The sequence below is a fragment of the Leptonotus elevatus genome, chromosome 7, assembly GCF_054856555.1.
Source record: "Leptonotus elevatus isolate MCC_2025b chromosome 7, RoL_Lele_1.0, whole genome shotgun sequence".
Classification (NCBI taxonomy): Eukaryota; Metazoa; Chordata; class Actinopteri; order Syngnathiformes; family Syngnathidae; genus Leptonotus; species Leptonotus elevatus.
In genome coordinates this window covers 2,837,627-2,858,126 of record NC_141245.1, presented here as the reverse complement: position 1 = coordinate 2,858,126, position 20,500 = coordinate 2,837,627, and the positions used below count along the sequence as shown (strand labels likewise).

Sequence of the window (20,500 nt, the reverse complement as noted above, 5' to 3'; positions counted from 1 at the left end):
CCGTTGCCAGTTCTGGCGGCGCTCGTGCAGCGCCCGTTGCCGATGTTCTGGCGGCGCTCGTGTAGCGCCCGTTGCCAGTTTTTCCGGCGGCGCTGATTGCAGCGCCTGTTGCCGATGTTCTGGCGGCGCTCGCGTAGCGCCCGTTGCCAGTTTTTCCGGCGGCGCTAGTTGAGCGGCCGTTGCCAGTTCTGGCGGTGCCCGTACAGCGCCCGCTTCCAGTTCCGGCGGCGCTCGTGGAGCGCCCGCGACCAGCTCCAGTTCCGGCGGCGCACGTCCTGCGGCCGCCACCGGTTCCTGTTCCGGCGGCGCACGTCGTGCAGCAGCGGCCCCCGGCCCCTGGCCCGCTCGCCTGTGCCGCTGCAGCCCCTGGCCCGCTCGCCTGTGCCGCTGCAGCCCCTGGCCTGTCCGCCTGTGCCGCTGCAGCCCCTGGCCCGTTCGCCAATGCCGCTGCAGCCCCTGGCCTCTACGCCGGAGCCGTCATCCGGGTCCCGCTACCGACGTTGACTTTTGTTTGGGACGTCTGGGATCCGTCCCTTAGGGGGGGGGGGGGGGGGGGGTACTGTCATGTCTGGGAAGATCTGGTTTTGGTTGAGGGTCCCGATTGGTCCTGAGTGGGTTCCAGCCCTTCCGCGGGTTGAACAATCCGGGCCCTCAGCCACTTGTGCCTGGCCCCAGGTGTGGCTAGTTACCCAATTAGTGTGGGTGTATTTAATTCCCGGGTAGTGATCAGTCGGCGTGGGATCATTGCCGCTTGTCACGGTCACACCCGCAGTTCTGTCTGTCATTTTGATTTTGTATCTTTTCAGTTTGTTGTTTAATTAGCATTGACCAGTACCCTGGTTAGTGTTTTCTGTAAAATAAAGCACGGCAGTCTTGCCCGCACTCCTGCTGTGGTTCTCCTGCCTCCCTGCATTTTGGGTCCTCCACTTCACACGCCGACAGACACCACGCCGCTCCGTGACCACACCGTAACAGAATGATCCCACCATAAACGGACCCAGCGGACCAAGAGGCAGGTACCGTTCCAGTTTCGGCGGCGCGCATGCAGCGCCCGCTTCCAGTTTCCGGCGGCACGTGTGGAGCGCCCGTTGCCAGTTCTGGCGGCGCTCGTGCAGCGCCCGTTGCCGATGTTCTGGCGGCGCTCGTGTAGCGCCCGTTGCCAGTTTTTCCGGCGGCGCTGATTGCAGCGGCTGTTGCCGATGTTCTGACGCTGCTCGCGTAGCGCCCGTTGCCAGTTTTTCCGGCGGCGCTAGTTGAGCGGCCGTTGCCAGTTCTGGCGGTGCCCGTACAGCACCCGCTTCCAGTTCCGGCGGCGCTCGTGGAGCGCCCGCGACCAGCTCCAGTTCCGGCGGCGCACGTCCTGCGGCCGCCACCGGTTTCTGTTCCCGCGGCGCACGTCGTGCGGCAGCGGCCCCCGGCCCCTGGCCCGCTCGCCTGTGCCGCTGCAGCCCCTGGCCCGCTCGCCTGTGCCGCTGCAGCCCCTGGCCCGCTCGCCTGTGCCGCTGCAGCCCCTGGCCCGCTCGCCTGTGCCGCTGCAGCCCCTGGCCCGCTCGCCTGTGCCGCTGCAGCCCCTGGCCTCTACGCCGGAGCCGTCATCCGGGTCCCGCTACCGACGTTGACTTTTGTTTGGGACGTCTGGGATCCGTCCCTTAAGGGGGGGGTACTGTCATGTCTGGGAAGATCTGGTTTTGGTTGAGGGTCCCGATTGGTCCTGAGTGGGTTCCAGCCCTTCCGCGGGTTGACCAATCCGGGCCCTCAGCCACTTGTGCCTGGCCCCAGGTGTGGCTAGTTACCCAATTAGTGTGGGTGTATTTAATTCCCGGGTAGTGATCAGTCGGCGTGGGATCATTGCCGCTTGTCACGGTCACACCCGCAGTTCTGTCTGTCATTTTGAGTTCTGTCTGTCATTTTGATTTTGTATCTTTTCAGTTTGTTGTTTAATTAGCATTAACCAGTACCCTGGTTAGTGTTTTCTGTAAAATAAAGCACGTCAGTCTTGCCCGCACTCCTGCTGTGGTTCTCCTGCCTCCCTGCATTTTGGGTCCTCCACTTCACACGCCGACAGACACCACGCCGCTCCGTGACCATACCGAAACAAATTGTATCTGTAAACAAGTAACATGACCTTACAGACCCGACAGCGAGGTCTTAAGAGGTCCGCATTCAAGGACTCCTCGATGGGGTGCCTTGTGGTTCTCAGAGAAAAAAAAAGAAAAGAAAAAGCCTTTGGCTGAGTTTAATGACATTCGCACATTCATTAATACAACAGGAAGAGCTTGTAGCCAATTCAAATTTGATGAGGCCAATGCTTGTAGCCAATTTTCTTTAATATTTCTATTTTTCTTTAATCTATCTTTGGGATTGGGGATATTACACTGAACCAAATGTGCTTTAATCCCAATGCCTTTTCTACAGCTTGTAAATATTTATTTTTAAAATGGGTTTCATTCAATTTTTTTTCTAGGAAACCCATGTGATGGTATATAATGATTAATCAAATGTTTTACCACGATATTTACTGTTTTAAATTTGCCTGGAATATGCCTCTAGCCATCCTGAAAATGAATCCACTATTACCAGCAAATATCTGTACCCTGACACTGTTTTATCATGTCAGTGAAATCCATAAAAAAAATCTTACCGCAGAGCTATCACGTCCGGCCGGACCGTGAGCACCCTGGGGAGGTTTTTATATATATATATATATATATATATATATATATATATATATATATATATATATATATATATATATATATATATGCATACTATTATACCTTTTGCAAACACTGCAGTCCTGCAGTTCATTTTTAACAATTTGTCTCATGAAAGGATGCCTCCAGGTGTGTAAATGTCTCAATGTTTCTTCCACACCTAAATGGCATATTCCATGGGCTCCAGAAATTAGATTTTTCAATTGTTTCTGAGATGGAATATATAATATATTTACCTTCATTCCGCCATATGCTTGTCTCTTTTCTGGAATACATTTACCTTCTTTCCTGTCACAGCTTCACAGCTTGATGACCTCCTGTGGACTTATCACATTCAGACTCACTTACAGTCAGTTGGAGTGTAGGTCGATACCCGGCAACCTTTTTGCACACACATGCTCACACCCCCTTCCGTTCTCTCTTCACACCTAGAAGTGTGACCATGGTTTGGAAGAATACGTAGGTCAAACCATACAGTATTGCAGTCAAATTCACCCTCCATTTCTATATTATTTACTTACTCCCTCATTTATTATTATATTCAAGTCGTATTAACCATTATAATTAATTCAGTGACGTCTCACTTGTGGTACCACAGTCCAATAGGTTTTATTAATTAAACAACGTTGCTCATTACCCCACCAAGAAATAAAATAATAATAACAAACAAACACGTAGACGACGGAATGCAAGGACTTATGATCCCTAAAGATTCCAAAACGTGGAACGAGATAGGAACGGGATTGCCATGTGGTCCCGTCGAATAAATATATCCGGATCTCCCGATTCCTTCACAGCGGCCGAAGCTTAAACTTCTTTTTCCATAGGTGCTGGACAAATCCCAAACGACATCACCCGATCCACAATTTAGTATCATAAATGTTGGAATAATTCCCAAACTGCAACATTCGATCCACAATTTAAAATCATAGGTGCTTGCTAATTTTCAATCAAAAGCACCCGATCCACAATTTAATAACAAACCACTGCTTCAATCTGTACTCACATATAGCTCTCATAGCTTCTTCATTCAGCTGTGCGCGATCCAACGTGACGTCACTACCTTAAACAAAGACCTAGGTTACCACGACACAAAACCATCGTGTATAGTTCGATGTCGTAGTAAAAATCAAAATCAAGGACTCCGTGTCCCTGAGCTACCGTAACGGAACGAAACAAACTCGTATTTTAAACACTACTAATACCCGTTCACTCAGATTTCATGTACAATTTAGCCAAAATGTAGTCGACGAAAACCGGTCGCAGAGTCCACAACAGACAGGAATTCACTACTACGAAGATTAATGTCTTCTTACCGTACAATTAATTTTGGCGCCAGAAGTCCTGTCTGTCGAACAAACCCTTTAACCGGCAACGTCGAACGTCGGGAGTCACCATTTTGTTGGAAAACGATCCTTTGAGTTTTCCGTGTGTTCGTAAAGTTGTTTTCAGAATCAGAGTTGAGATCGGTGAACATTTTCCTTCGAAGGTTTTATTCATTCAGAAATTTCTGGACAGAGAGCACATGTGTGGCCAAACGCCATTATCTCCCCATGCGTCTGTAAAGCTCCTCCCACTTGCAACCGCCATTATAATTCCAGCATCCCAAAAAGCCCCTCCCCTGCCCTGCTGCCCCCAAGCCCCCTCCCCTTTCTCTGCCCTCTGAGTCACAAGACAATAACAAATGGTCAATTGCTATGTAAACATTGCCCGGCCACGATCCGGCCCCCCCGCAGCTGATCAACCAGGCGAAAACACAGTTTGCCAGACATCCTGGCACTTTTTGTAGACATCATAAAACTTTACAAAGGAACCGATTATAACACTTTTCTCCCCCGAAACAGATGGCTAATTAAGTGATAAAATGTGGAAGGAAGAATCTTCAAACGTTTGGTTTTGATAAGTGTAATAACACTTATCAATCTTTGCTGAGTAAGTTAAAACAGTAATGACTAAATCTAAACAGTTATAATTAAATTGAAACAGAAGATTCTCTTCATTACCCCTATATTTTTACCTTATATTTTACATTTTATTATAATACATAAAATAACGTTTTCTCATGATTAGTGCATTATTACATTCAACTGCAGTTGGAACTGTCGTACCATCAAGACGACAATAAATTAGAATTTATTGACAGTTCAGGGTGTACACCGCCTACTACCAAAAGCCGGCTGGGATAGGCTCCAGCACCCCTGGAGGTTCAGGAAATGGATGGGGGTTGTGGGGGCTTGTAATTGGCTACTTCCTGTTTCTGTGTCTCTTTATACATAATATGTATAATGTTTTCAGATACTTTTAATGAGCTCTCTCATATTTCCATAAGTCAGGCTAAGTTGTGTAATATTTGTGTTACCTCGTTGAGGCAGACAGTACTCTTGCTCACTAAATGGGGTGTTCAGAGCACACAGTTTCACGATGCTGCTGTTCTTCTACTTTGTACACAGAGATACAGATACATGAGCTATCTGCAATTCCAAAACCAATTGCAGTACATTGATTATACAATTTCTGCTCCAATTGAAAGCCAAACTTGAATGAAATTATGTCTAATCTTATATACTACAGTATGTTATATACCTTCAAGACATGCACACCGAACCTCCGGAATTACAGAGCTGGGCACTTCCGTTAAACGTCAATTTCCATCAATGACGATGCCCACCTTTTGCTGAGTGCTTTTACATTTTTGCCAAATGATCTTATGATGCAAAGCCTCACAAAAATGTATCTAATGAGAAGGACCGTCTGTACTCACCCTGATATGTGGACGTAAACATTCATCAGTCCGTGCTCAGTCCGTGTATTTTTAAGAGGCCTCGCGTCATTGTCCCCTCACCGAAAGATGGGCGTCCTCATTGACAGGAAGTGACGATTAACGGATGCTTTGTGGAAATTGATGAGCCCTATTAGTAATACAAACTGGGATAAAGTTCCTATATTAGTTTAAACCATAAATATGTCACAAACAATGACTACAAAATATGTTTATGGAGTTTCAAATACTTATAAACATCTTGAAACACTTTTTATTTTTTTATTTTCAGCTGCGCGCCTACTTCATCTTGTAATGTGATTCGTTTTCGGAAATGCTACTATATATAGTTGGAGTTCTGTGCCTGCATTTAGTTAACATACAACAGATAACTGGTTTGGATATCTTTTTTCTTTTTTTTTGAGAGCTCAGTATTTTTCATTCGGCAGTCTTACCAAGTCACCATCATTGCTGTTTTTTTTTGTCTGTTTTTGTTTTGGATATCTTAAGAAAGTCAATATACGTTGTCTGTGGAACTCCAGGACTGAAGCTTAATGCTGCAGCAGTCGGGACTTGATAACTAGTGGGCAACATGATGTTATTCTTTGTAAGATTTTTCAGTCCTGTCCAAGTAGCAACGTGACAAGTAGCTGCTGTCTTGGTGGAATTTTCTAAAAACATTGGAATTAACTTCAAATGGCTCTAAAATCCTCCCAAAAAATAAATGAATGAAAATGACTAAAGTACATGGACTATTCTACTGCCCACAATGCTCTTCCCATGAATACAATTCAATTTGCGCTATTTAAGTTTAATTTTTTTAGGGCAAATGATGCGGTTTGAAACATCACAGTAATTTTAAATCCAGTTGTATGGAGGACCAAAAACTTTCATTCTTGAAACTTATTTTTGTTTTAATTTTTATTTATTTTGGCATTTTTTGGTAATCCATACTGTATACTTGGAGGACATTTTGGCCCGTATGAGCCATATATGAGCCCTTGTGTCATGCCCTGACAGCCATAAACCTCACCTTTTGTCACTGATAAGAACTGTACAATACATAAGCAGTAAAACTTGTTTTGAAATAATCTTTTTCCTCTCTGTTTACAAATATTATCTTTCATAAAACGTTTTTCTTTACAAGTGCATTTTGAACTTTGCACCTCATTATCATCAAGGATCTACATTAAATGTGTTAAAAATTGTTACAACCAATTCTCAGCATTTTATTTATTTATTTATTTTAAATCTGGGAACCTCTAAATATTTTCACTCAGAAGGAGACACATCTATTCCCTCTAGAGCTTTCCTTCTGCAGTTAATGGAAATGTCAGTTAACATTTCTTGCCCAAGTTTGTATTCCCTCTATTCATTAGTATTCCATCTTCAAACTGTCCGTCTTGCCTGCGCCCTCACCTCTTTGGGAGGCTGTCTATGTGCTTTGTCTCAGCAATATGCCATACAAGTGCCAGATCTCCATAGACTCTGCATTATTACTGAGGGACAGATAACCATAGCGTAGTCCAGAGGTGGTTGGGGTCCTCTGTTTGCTGACAGACTGCCTTTTCTTCTGTCACCTGATGCTCCAAAGAAATGGCCCACCTGTTCCCCTTCTATTGTACTTTGCCTTTTATCAGCACTCTGCAGCCTCAGCAGCCAGACACAGCGCTGTGTATTATGTTAGATTTTGGATTTGGGGCTGGGATGCTGGTCTTTTCAGAAAACCAAGACATGGTGGTACCATGGGAGACAGAGACTGGGAACATGACGAGTGATCAAGAACATTTATGATTTATGGTTATGCACTCCGGTTATGTTTTTCTGGACTAAAGTCTTAGAAAAACTTTCCGCTATCTTGGACTGTAGGATACCTTTATCTCCAAAGTTGTGTTTGCTAGGTGACCTAACAACAACTGACTTACCACATAAACAATTTCAATCTACACTTGTAGCCCTTACTATCGCAAAAAAAACAATTCTTGTTAACTGGAAAAATAAACAAACTCTGAATATCGACCAATGGTCTAACCTCCTCATAAATCACATTTTAATGGAAAAAATATCTGCCTCAAATAAAAACCAAATATCAAAATGTATAGAAACATGGTCTACGTATATAGAATATTTTAACCTAAATCTGGTTCCTTAATTCTGCCTGTTAGCGAGAGCCACCGCATCGCGATAACTTACATTGATGTTTCTGTATTTGGCAATTTGTAACTAATGGTTGTGTTTTTATAGTCAGGAACCCAGTTGCTGCCAACAGGATCAAGCAGATTCACCTCCAATGGGCACTAAGGGTTAATATTCGGATTCACTGCATGCCAGTGGGTTAATTCTATAGGTGCTGTCCCCCCCTGGCTGGGCGTGGGCGGGTCTGCCCCTCTGTTGGCTGCTGTGCCCCGTGGTTCCCTCTCCCCTCCCCCGTCCTCCCCCTTGCTGCCTCTCCCTCCTCGCCTCTCCCCGCCCGTCCTCCGCCTCCCTGTCCATTCTCCCTCGTCACCCTTCCTCCTCCTCTCCCCCTCTCTCTGCGGCCCTGCCGCTGCCCCTTGCCCTTCTTGTCGTCTCCTTCCCCCGTCCCTTCCCACTCCCCTGTCCGCCTTCCTTCCCCTCCCCTGGGCCGGGGGCTCCATCCGTGGCCCGGGTCTCGGCGCTCCGGGGGCCGGGAGGGTGGATGGGTTTGGTGTTGTGCCCGCCCAGCTCCGGTGGACCTCCTGGCACCTCGGGCGGGCCCCAGTATCCGGGGGGCGAGCCCTATCGCCCCGCCGGGCTGGTCCCATATGCCCGCCGGGGTCCCGTTGGGATGGGTGGGGGTTTGGTGGGCGGGTGCGCCTCCTGCCCCTGCCAGGTTGGGGGGGGCCCCGCTGGTCGCTCCTCTTAACTCACTGCACTAGTTTTGCACAATACACTTTTATAGACATATAGGGCACATAACACACTTTGGGGGGGTGGGGTAGGGTGGAAACAACGTCTTCGCCCTACAACTCCCCTCCAATTTTAATGCACCACACAACTGTGTGTGGGGGGGAGGGTGTCGGGTTGGGGTGCCATCGGTTGGGGCAGACCGCAGTATAGAGCAGTGCTGCGGTCCCCTGTCCGTGCCCCCCCCCCCCCCCCCCCATTAATTTTTTTAATGCACCACATACACTCACGGACATGCCTAGGAGGCGGGTGGATCGGAGCGTGGGGATATCATTTCCCTCTGCTCCGGGTCACCTGCTCCCAATTTTAATGCACCACACACACACACTTGTAGATACACTGGGTGGGGTCACATTCAAGGTTTAGGGGTAGAGTTCGCCAGTCGGCGAGCTGGCGGACTCACTAACAGGGTTAGTTTTCACAAAAAAATGCTGGAGTGACGACCGGGGCCCTTCCCCGCTGGGCCTGGGGTTCAGGGGTGCCGCCCGTCCTCTGGTGCCCCCATCTCCCCTTCCGTCCCTCCACGCGGCGGAGGGTGGGCGCGGGTGCCCTCCGCTCTGCTGTCCGGCCCCTCTCCGGGGGGGGGGGGGGGGGGGGGGCTGTGGACCGGTGGGGTGCCTGGCGGGCCTGCAGTGCCCCGTCCTGCTGCGTTGGGTTGGGGGCGCGGGCCGTGTTGGGGTGGGGGGCGCTCCTGCTCCTGGGTTTGCTCTCCGGCCGGTGGACCTGGCGGGGCCCGGGGGTCGTCCTTTGGCGCTGCCGCGGCCTGGGGGGCCCTGAGGTGTTGCGCTTGCTCTGTCCTGGCAGGGGTCGACGGCTCCCCTCTTTGATGGAGATTTTCATGCATGCCAGATCCACCACACCAGCATCTATCGAAACTCAGACACAATGTGCTTCTTCCTCAGGTCATTGAATCGGTGGAGGCTGGTGTCTGTGGATCTCACTCTGCTTCGTCTGTCCTTCCTTCCTTCCTTCCTTTCCTCAGTCTCTCCTTTGGTCTCTTGAGGTCTCCCTGATTTGTTGGAATTTAGATGTTTCTGGGGTTGGTGATGGACTCTGGTTGGTGGCCCGGTGGTGGTGGGTGGTGTCTGGTCGATGCTGGATTTCACTTTCCTTTCTTTTCTTTGGTCCTTCCTCGGGTCTCCTGGCGGCGGTGTTCGGTTTAGGTGAACGGTATGGGATTTTTTAATAGGTTTGGTGAACTAATGAATACACACACACTCACACGCTCGCACATACGCACATACACATACTCACCCACATACAAAATAATAATAACAAAAAAAGAGAGAGCAATGATGATGACATGTCAAATCGGTGAAATTACTGAATGAACAATATGAACTCTTAGAAAAAATAAATAAATAAAATAAGAACATTTATGATAGAAACATGACTGAGCTTAAAACTTATTATTTAATATTGCATATTAGGGTCAATTGACCTTTTAATATTTTTATACAAATAGTTGGTTCTTTGGAGTGCCTGCTCACCCATCAAAAATGAAATTAAACAGTCCAAATCTTGAGTTAATATTTTCTTTTAATTCATCTGTCTGAAAATGTGTCTGTCACTGTTCTGCACGTTTACCCTGTTATTACAAAACAGACATGGAGGGATATATATATATACAGGTGCTCGTCAAAAAATTTGAATATCCTCGATTAATTGAATAATTTCCATAATTCCTTTCAAAAAGTCAAGCTTCCATAGATTATAGATTCAGGGCCCACAAATTAAGTCATTCTTTGTTTATCTTTATATTATTGGGGCTTCCAGCTCAATAAAATCCAGGAAAACAAGATTTCAAAAAAGTAAAATACTGTGAAGAAATCACCATGCATACTTCCCAGTGTTTTGCATGGAAAAAATGGATGGATGGATGGATAGATAGATATGTCAATTTTCAGTTGTTGGTTGGGAATCCCTTTGCCTTTATCACTGCCTCGATGCACCGTGACATTGCCTGGGGGTCAGGTTTTCTTGATGTTTGCTCTCAGTTCTTTCTATTTGGGTCTGGTGGCCCTCATTTTCCTCTTGATAGCCGCAATACAGTATTTGCATTTTCAAATGCATTTTGTGACGCATCAAGACATCACAGGCATGCAGCAATAAAGGCCATAAATTGCATATTAAGCATTACGTTCTGATCATGCGCTTAGACACACGCTCGCAATAAACAAATCAATGATGACGAAGGATTTGAGATGCCGGTGAATGATTTGTTTTTGGAAAAGCCGTATTGACCTTGAGTCTCTTCTTTCTTTGTGTCTTCTCTCTTCTCCAGATGGTAACAAGAACGAAGAAGATTTTCGTGGGAGGATTATCATCTAACACAGTGACTGAAGATGTGAAACATTATTTTGAACAGTTTGGCAAGGTAAGTCAAATTTATTCATGCTTGCTTAGTTTGAGTGATTGAGTAGTTAATATTATTATTATTAGTTGTAGTAGTGCTGTATCATATTTTTTTTCTAAAGAATCAGTTCAAGTTTATTTTATTTATGTAGTGCCAGTTCGGTTAGCACGTCCGCCTCCCAGTGCAGAGGACGTGAGATCGAGTCCGGGCTTCGGCCTTCCTGGGTGGAGTTTGCATGTTCTCCCCGTGCTTGTGTGGGTTTTCTCCGGGTACTCCGGTTTCCTCCCACATTCCACATATTCAAGACATGCATGGCAGGTTAATTCAATGCTCCAAATTGTCCATAGGTGTGATTGTGAGTGTAAATGGTTATCCGTCACTGTGTGCCCTGTGATTGGCTGGCAACCAGTTCAGGGTGTACCCCGCCTACTGCCCGAAGCTAGCTGGGATAGGCTCCAGCCCCCCACGACCCTTGTGGGGACAAGCAGTTACGAAAAGGAATGGATGGATAGTGCCAGTTCACAACACACAATAATCCAAGACACTTTTCAAGCAAAGAACCCTGCTCTTCACATTTAAATAAAACCAGGTGAAACCAAACAAATTTAATTAATTTCACACAGCATTTGGGTGTTGTGTGCAGCTGCTGGTGTTCTTGAGGAAAGTTCTTCTTTAAGACAACAAACAAAAATAAACATGTACATTGTTAAACTATGAAACAAAGTCCATCATTGCATTTTCTGGACAGTGCATTAGTTTAGTAAGATCATCAACATGATGGTATTGTGGGTTCAAACCTTGAACAGGACCTGGCCGGATGACACATGCACACCAACAAGTGTGACTTCAGCGTTCAGACATGCCATTCTAACTAAAATGAATGCAGGTTAATTGCAGCAACGCCACTACTTTGTACATCACCCACAAATATTCTTTTAGGGCAGGGGTGTCAAGGCCACACGTTATCTTAAAATTTTCAATAAAAGCACCTGTTGTTACTAATTTTGTCCACCAGAGGAAAAACTGATGAACACTTGACATTGTGAAATTGGCTGTTACTCAAGATTTGACGCGTGATTTTGATGATTTGCGATTGGCATTAATTAATGAGACTTACTTGAAGAAGAGGCTGCTGTCAGTGTCATCAATGTCATCTGCCATTTCAAACATATTGGCAGTGGCAGGGCTGCGAGTGGTGCTTTGTTTTATGTTTCCGAGTCCGACTGCTTTCCCGACTGATTTTCGGCACGCAAACATCGCGCACTGTTCAGCTTTTATACGGACTCCATGAGTCACCAAGTGTTTCATTAAATTAGAGGTGCTACCTCCCTTGCATGCAAAAGTTTTACTACACCTGTTGCATGTTACACTACGAAAGTCATCCTTTTTCAGAAAAAAATAAATCCAAACATTCGACCGTTTTGCATTTCGGCATTTCTACTGTCGCGCCGCAGGTCACGCAAGTTGATACCGAAACAGTAAGGGGGCATTACAACAATAAAAGTCGGGCACCGAAATGTTTGTTTTCATTCGGTGTACTTACTACCGCTTATGTCAGATCCGGTGCCAAAATGCTACCGACTTTCGATACCCAACCCTAGTCTTGACTGTATTTTACTGTAGTCACGAACAGTAATTCCCACCTTAATTAAATCCCACACCCTTATAAAAACTTATTTCATTAAACGCTTGGCTGTAAACTATTGTAACACATCTACACATTGGTGAACCTGCAGTTCCTTACTCTCCTTAAAAAAGATTACCAGGCTTTGGCTATAAAGCAGGTTTTCCTCGCTAACCGACAGCAGTTTGTCCATGCACTGCTTCCTCACCAGGACACCTCGGCCCCAATTCCAAAGAACACACCACTAGCTTCTGTAGCCAGGGATTAGACTACCAAGGTCCCCTCCTTTGGCTACCACCCAGTTTACTATGCACCTGACCCATTTGGCCCCTCCCACAGGTGGTGCGCTTATGAGAAGGGGGACCCACATTGCCTTTTCGGGCTGTGCCCGGCCGAGCCCCATGGTTACAGGCCCGGCCACCAGACGCGCTCCTTCAAACCTCACCTTCAGAGGGGGGCCACAGTGTCAGGGAAAATGTGTTCCAACTGCTTGCTTTGTTTGATCCCTCACCTAGGAGATGTTTGCCATGGTTGACCTTGCCAGCGGTATAAAGCCCCAGACAACTTAAATCAGCACCTCCAAATCTGAGACCTTGGTCCTCAGTTGCAAAAGGGTGTAGTGCCCTATCCAGGTCAGGGCTGAAGCTGCTGTCCATGCGACCCAACCTCGGATAAGCGGCAGAAAATAGATGGATGGAAGTCACCCCACTGCTAATGTGATGATGGGACTCCACCATTAAGGCCTACCTGAAAGGTCCACTGTGCTGCAGCTAGAAGTGGTGTTTGACACTGACATTATTTGTGATGTCTCCATGGGCCAACCATGTACCATGATGCCTGTGAGCCGGAGATGGAAGATTTTGATGCCCATGGCCTCTCACACCCGTGTGTTAAAGCCTCTACTTAAGCTGGTGGGGGGCAAGTCCATCTCACCTGGTGTACGAAGGGACTTCAGGGCTTTGGATGGGCTCCTGGCATGGCTTGTCGGCGTGCCAATGCCGTCCTCTGTGTGTCCCTGTGTGTTTCTTCCAACTACTGTGGCCCCTTGGCCAGCTGTCTCTCAATACACTGTGTTCTGGGATATCATGGGCAATTTCGTTCCAATTCAGACATCACACCAGGACATCAGGACTAGCAACTACACAAACATAAGTGAATAATTTTCTCATTGTTTTGTGTTTAACAAGAAAGGAGTGAATTATGTTGAACATTGCCAAAGGTATTGTCCTTTTATACATCACAAAAAATGACATGTCGACATATTAGTTGGAACATTTTTCACCTGAGGAATTTCAAGTGGCAAATATTTTGCAGAGGTTGCCCTGTCTCACTTGACATGTAGACGTATACTTAAAATGTCATTTACATACACATTTTGACAAAAGGGACATTTTCTCAAAATTAAGCACTTGTTCACTTATCGCTTGTAAATAACAATTTATTTAGATGATTTCTGTAATGATTTCGGCAATACCGTGGAATGAGGATGAGGGAGCAGACTTAATCCAAATTTACAAAAAGTATTTTATTAAGGGGTGACAGTATACATGAGAAAATAACAAAACATACACACAATGCAAGAACACTTCTAAAATCCCCCCTGATGCACCGTTCAGTAATATCTGTGAGCCAGATGACCGTTTTTTACATGGTGAAGCCATGGCATACCCTCCTCTGCCTTTCATTGGCTGGTACCCCCTGCCATTGATGATTAGATTGACTAAAGCCTGGTTCACACGGCAACATTTTAAAATTGTCGGCCGAATTCCAAATTCTGAGACACCACACGTGAAGAGAAAAAAATCACGTGAGTAACAGTTTTGAACGTACGTGTGTGGTGTGTAGCCACACTGCACAATCAACACACCACACACGAGCCGAGTTCATTCATGAATGTGACGGGAAGTCTCACAAAACCTCTTGAGATTAAACGTGACTTCCGAGTCAACAATCATACAGAACCTGTCGCTATGGACTACATGCCAGAAGGAGGCGGGACTTCCAACTTCCGGGTTTTCAACCATCAATTGTTTCCGTTTCCGGTTTGCGACGTGTGGGCCGTGTCCCAGTACTTGCGCTTCCGCCTTTGTGCACCTCGGTTGCGCGTTCCCATCGAAAAGTGAAAGGCTGCGAGTGTGTAGTTTCTGTCTCAGTGTCCAAATCATTTCAGATAGCCGAGACGCCTTCCCGCCGATGAGTGGGAGCGCGCGGTTCGGGGGCACATGGGTGGGGATGCGAGTGTTGGAACGCGGCCAGCTTTGGCCGGAAACGGTGCTGATGTGTAAAACCCGGAAGTCGGAAGTCCGTGGCATCTACCCCATACTTCCTGGTTTTCAGCCGAAAACGCGGCATAAAAACAAAAAGTGTTGTTTATAGTAGTGTAAATGGGCTCTGGGCAGCGAGGCATCGCTTGCCCTCGGTGCTGGCAGTGTGGATTCCCGTCCCGCCCGGAGTCCACGTTTATTTGTGTAGTATGTGTGTGCGTGTATAAAAAAAAAAAAGTAATAAAAAAAAAATGAGTGTAAAAATAGCGTAAGCACTGACTTTCTGCTGCGTCATGACTGTTTTGATTTTGGATTCCCCACCGGCTCCCTCGCCGGCTCGCTTTCTGATTGGCTGCACGTCACTCTCAACCGGCTGCGCGGTGGTTTGTCCTCGGGGCACACCACACACGAAGCGAAGTCAGGCCAAAACAACCCAACATGTTGAATATCCCCGATTTCAAGTCGGACGTCCTTCCGTGCGCCGATATCGGTGTGGTGTCAACACACACGGCAGGATTATCTGTTAAGATTATCGTTTGCGTGTCGGTGACCTTGCGGTTGTCGGGAGGGGAAATTCGGGGTTAAAATTGGACCAATTCTCCTGCCGTGTGAACCAGGCTTAACTTTAGGCATGAGGACTGATGAGCCAATCAGAGGCAGAGTAGGGCGGTTCATGCCAGGGAAAACAATCCTTAAATGCTGTCCCGAGCTGTGACGTCTGCCAGAAATTTTAGGTCAGGCAATCAGATTTGCGCTGTACACGGGAGAATTAATCACATTGTGGATTCAATCCCCTTTTGATTTATAGTAGCTAGTGCTTGTAGTTTATTTTAAAGTAAGCTAAAAAAACAAAACACATAATGAGGACAAATAGTTTCAGATTCAGTCTATAACAATATTGAGGTCCAACCATTTTTGCTCATTGTTCACTAAATACTGTTTTATAATATTATTTATACTGTATTTTTTATCTCATGATAAACAATTTACATTATATCAGGCTGCTTGTGTTACCATTAATAACTACAAACTGCTTTTAACAAGTCATGATAATTCTATTATTGTCGGCAAGTAGAAATGAATGATTTTTCTTACATTTCAAAAACAGGATGTTTTTCTGGACGACTTAAAAAAAAATTGAAAATTGAGAGTATACCCTCTTCTCCAGGGACCACTACACCACTGTTCCCTTTTATAAATTAAGTTGAGTTGAGTAAATACCTGCTGATTGGAGCAAGTGACAGGTGCGTTGCCAAGGCACTGCCCACTCGAACTCACCAATACACTGAAACAGACTGGAAGAAAACAAACACGTGAACAAACAATGCAGTTTCTGCAGAAGTTAATGCAAATGGTAAATGGCACTTCATTTATATAGCGCTTTTCCACCTTACAAGGCCCTCAAAGCTCTTTTACATTCGAGTACTCATTCACCTACTGATGACGCAGCATCAGGAGCAACTAAGGGCTCAGTATCTTGCTCAAGGATACTTCAACATGGCCACAATGCATGGGATCAAACCCACAACCTCTGGGTTGGGAGACGACCACTCTACCGGGCCACGCCGACCCGGAAGTTAATGCTTGGGGGGAAAATATGCTGGAAAAAAATGGTTTAAAAGCTTCAAAGGTGAAATAAAGCAAATACAAGAAGGGGAAAAATTGCTAAACCCTTTTTTAATACCGTCATTGTCATTTATGTTTACCACTGGGTGGTGTCTAATAAAGATTTGGATTTGTGTGAGGTAGAAAAATCAGGAATGTCATTTTAAGGCCATATCGCCTTAGCCTCTGTTTTATATTTGCTAAAATACTACTAAATATAGAGTGTATTTGGGTTCCGTCAGTTAAGGTGACTGGGTAACAAATTGTGCATCATCATAATATACTGTGTGTATATTCAGTATCTAGAAAAGTTGTCTAATTCAACTTCTACCAAGGTTTTATGTTAGCAAGGATTTGTGGTGCGATAAGGCTTTTACTGTATTTGCAGTTGTGCTATTCTTTAGGTATTAGGTACTGTAATGAGGAAAAACAAAACAAAAACGTTTTCACTTTTGCTTAAATGCACCTCGTTTGTCAGGATTTTAGTAAGATTCCACTGTTGTCAGTGGTGAGTCACACTTTCACTTTAAACTGTAACCACCCTAAAATATGTTAATATCCCTAAAATCCAAAATAATACGTTAATATCCTTCAAATCCAAAATAATATCGCTTTTAGATTTTCACAGGTTGAAGTGGATGTTTTGTTTTTTTCATCAACAGAGGGGTGCCAACAATTTTGTCCATGTGTATGTAGCCAGACAGCTAGTTCCAGATAGCTCACCTTCTTTATTTTCCAACAAGAGAAAATGCTCAGATATATCCAGGCTATTGGTAGACATTATTTCCCAATTTATTCACGGTGTCCCAGTGCTGTGTGCTTTGAGTTTTGTGTTATCAGGATCACAAATCCCATGTGTGCATCCTCGAATGAATGAGAGCTCTGGGACTGTCTGTGAAAAGCCAGCTTAATTGTTTTTGTTCCTCATGATGTTCCCTCCGCAGGGAAAACTGATGAAGGATTGATATCTTCCTCAGCAGGATAACAGTTTTAAAATCATGGAACATTTTGTGTCCACCCAGGCTTTGTGTTCTAAATGTCCGCTCCCTCTATTTTTTCCAACACAATCACTTCTTGTGACAGTAATCATCATCACTATCTTCATTCATCCCTTCCTCTTCATTCTAAACTTAATTATACCAAAGACTTTTTAATGACTATGTCAGCTGAAATGTGCCACAATTTCGCTTGAATTAATTTTATTCTGCCGCTTGAATGGAATTTTCTATCCACACACTATTTGTCCAAGTAAATAAGGTAGCAAAAAAATAACTAAATAAAGTCGTAGTATCACTTTTAACAATCCAGCCAGGATTTTTTTCAGCATTGTCTCAGTTGATAAAAGCAGCCAATGGCGCAATTTGTATTTACTGTATAAAGGCCTTCCTTAACTCATTCCAGGTTAGTGTCGTTCTTCCGATAATACAAGTACAAATTGCTGGTTGTGAGTGCAGACATAGAAGAATGATCAGAAATATTGTATATGAATTGGTCTCTTGTTTGTGTGGATAATTTGAACATTGTCATGGTAAACGGGTTGCTCTGAGGCTGTGGTCACTTTCAGACCTGGCGTGAGCTCACTCCAATTCTTGGGAAGCGTTGATAAGAGCGGCCGCTGTATGTGCATATTTGCAAATGTGTGAACGTGTGTATGTGTGTACCCTTCAGTACCATGATGAATTACCGTCTTATCTGACTGAGTCCAGAGTGCACATGGCAGCATGTGATTGACAAGCCTGGAGAGGCAGCAGTGGTTGCTAGATAGAGAAAGAGATGAAATGATGCCAGCCGCTGCGACGGGAGGTAGGGGTCATCAAAAAGACGGAATCGCTCCAACAGGTCAAAGGTGTTGGGGAGATTTGGAAGGAATACAGTAACTTCTGGACGACAAGCCGGACATGACTATAAGCTGCACGAGCTAGATTTGGGTAATACTCGAGTTTGTTACACATATATGCCGCAGGTTGTTTTAATGTAATGTAACGCACTGGATTCCTGCTACTTTGTTTTCTATAATGAGAGTTAAAATTGTCTCACTCTTGTTCTGTCTCTCTTACTGTATTTGGGTTCACTTGGTTTGTTTTGCCCTGCCAGACGCTCTTGCGCTTCCTTTATAGTGTGCCCCCTTGTGATCTAATGGATAAGCCGCACCTTTGCATTAGCCGCAGGGTCGAATGCAAGTGAAAAAAAGTAGCGGCTTATAGTCCAAAAATTACTGTAGTTCTGCTCCGCAGATAGGTGTGGAGGTGCAGCCATGGACAGTATTTCATGTTTTAGCCATTGTGGTATACAATACTGCACCAGTAGAAGTTATATATACTACTATTTACTTTTAAAATGTATTATTATATATATTTTTTTAATTTTTAATTTTTTTATTTGCCTGGAGAAGTTTCCATGGCATGGATGTTGCTCAACTTTTGGTCAACGGTTCTTCTTTTTTGTGTGACATATACACAAGCATTTGTGTTGTAGATTTTCATTTTCGTAAATCATATAATATCACTAAAGTACAAATTAAAAATAAAATTCTCTTTGATAGTGAAATGAACAGAAGTAAATAAGAAAAGTTCATGTTTTGAATTATTTCTGCCTTTTTCCTAGCTACTGTAAATGTGGGCCTGTTAAATACGATACCCAACCGTCACAATACGATATTATCACGTTATTGTGGGGAGGTTGGCGATATTATAAAAAAGGTCACAATACTGTATGAAAACAAATTAGATGTATTTATGTGTAAACACTGACACCCAATAAGATGCCCAACAAGCAAAGAATTCCGGAATCAACTTCTCTGTTTTTGTGTGTGTTTATGTGGATGTGTATTAAAAAAAAAAAAAAACTAATGAAGCAGTGTAACCAAGATTGATAATTGTGATTCACTCAAGGGAGTTCTTCATCAATCTGGGACTGTTCCACGATGATTTGCTTGGGAAAGGCAGGACATTCTGTACAATAGTTCAAGTTGATTGGACAATGTGGCCTCTATGCACATTTGTTTTGACCAATCAAATGTCATCTTCGGTCTCGTCTTAGGACAAAAAAAACCCAAAACAAACATTGCAAACATCTTACCAGATAAAAATGCAAGCGCCTCTCGCTGTTCAACTTTCAACAAGGAAATGGTGAGTAATTTATCTGTATTATTATTATTATTATTAAATTAAATTTTGGGGCCGAAACCGAAAATGAAAAATGCTTGGCCGAAAACCGAAACGTCGAGAAAAAAAATTATGCCAATTTTTACTATCATTGCATTTATTATAATTACTTAAAATTATAATATTACTATAAAATATTTATTTAGCACTGGCATTTTAACAAAGCACAATATAAATTGAAATGTGCCCACACCGCAGACATCTTGGCTAATGGTATATTAAACACCAAACGAGGGTTGAGCATTTTCTGGCGGTGCAATTGCACTTTATAGTCAATGTAGTTCGCATAGGCGGGCACGGATGCGTGCGGCGGTACAATCCGCACATTCACATATTCACCAAAGTTAAAAAATAAATAAATAAATACATTTCACACCAGCTAATCAGCTTCGGGAACAGACTGCAAAGCCACACACATCGTCCTGGACAGGTCTGTCGCCACCCGGAGATAGCGTTTAGTGTTTCCGTGTTTAAAACTGTTGATAGCAATAGTGCTAACATTAGCTAAAGTATTTAGCACGGCCACGGGATGCCGGTGAAAAAAAGGAAGCGTTCGAGGGGCTCTTAAAGGGAAAACGCTGCAGGAGAAAGAGTGGCTCACCTGTACCTTTTTTTTCGACCCTCTTAAAAAGCAACGCCCCTCTCCTCCGGTGTGTGCAACGACCCCGGGAGCTGCTGCGACAGACAGGTGCAAACTCACACGAGAAAAAGCCAGCGAGAAACGAGGCGGACATTCACCCCCGCGTTCGTTGTTTAATTCAAACAAACGCTTGCTTGCAGCATTTTTTTGCTTGCATCACCACAACATCAACAACAACAACGGCCATATTCTTTCGGTTTTAATTTAATTTTGTCCGATTTTTGGTGGCCGAATATTTAGTGCATAACTAATTATTATTATTTATCTGTATTTAAGAGCAGAATTAATTGCAGTGTCTATTCGTCTATGTCAGCGCTTCCTGATTTCGTCACAGCTGTATGTCCCGCCCTAAACAACGCCTGATTGGTCCGGCCTAAAAAAGGTCGGTTGTGAACGGATCCGCGGGAGCAGTACAAGATGGATTCTCGTAGTATTTGTGAACAAATTAGT

The 20,500-nt window shown here is 44.6% G+C and overlaps 1 protein-coding gene across 3 annotated transcripts in view; it reads left to right on the top strand.

Annotated features, from left to right (window-relative positions):
• msi2b (musashi RNA-binding protein 2b) overlaps positions 1-20,500 on the top strand; it is a 106,222-nt gene that overhangs the window by 32,830 nt on the left and 52,892 nt on the right. For all 3 annotated transcript variants that reach the window (XM_086081412.1, XM_086081410.1, XM_086081411.1), the window contains exon 6: positions 10,682-10,774. In XM_086081412.1, the coding sequence (XP_085937538.1) occupies positions 10,682-10,774 (93 nt within the window). The remainder of the gene's footprint in view (positions 1-10,681; positions 10,775-20,500) is intronic.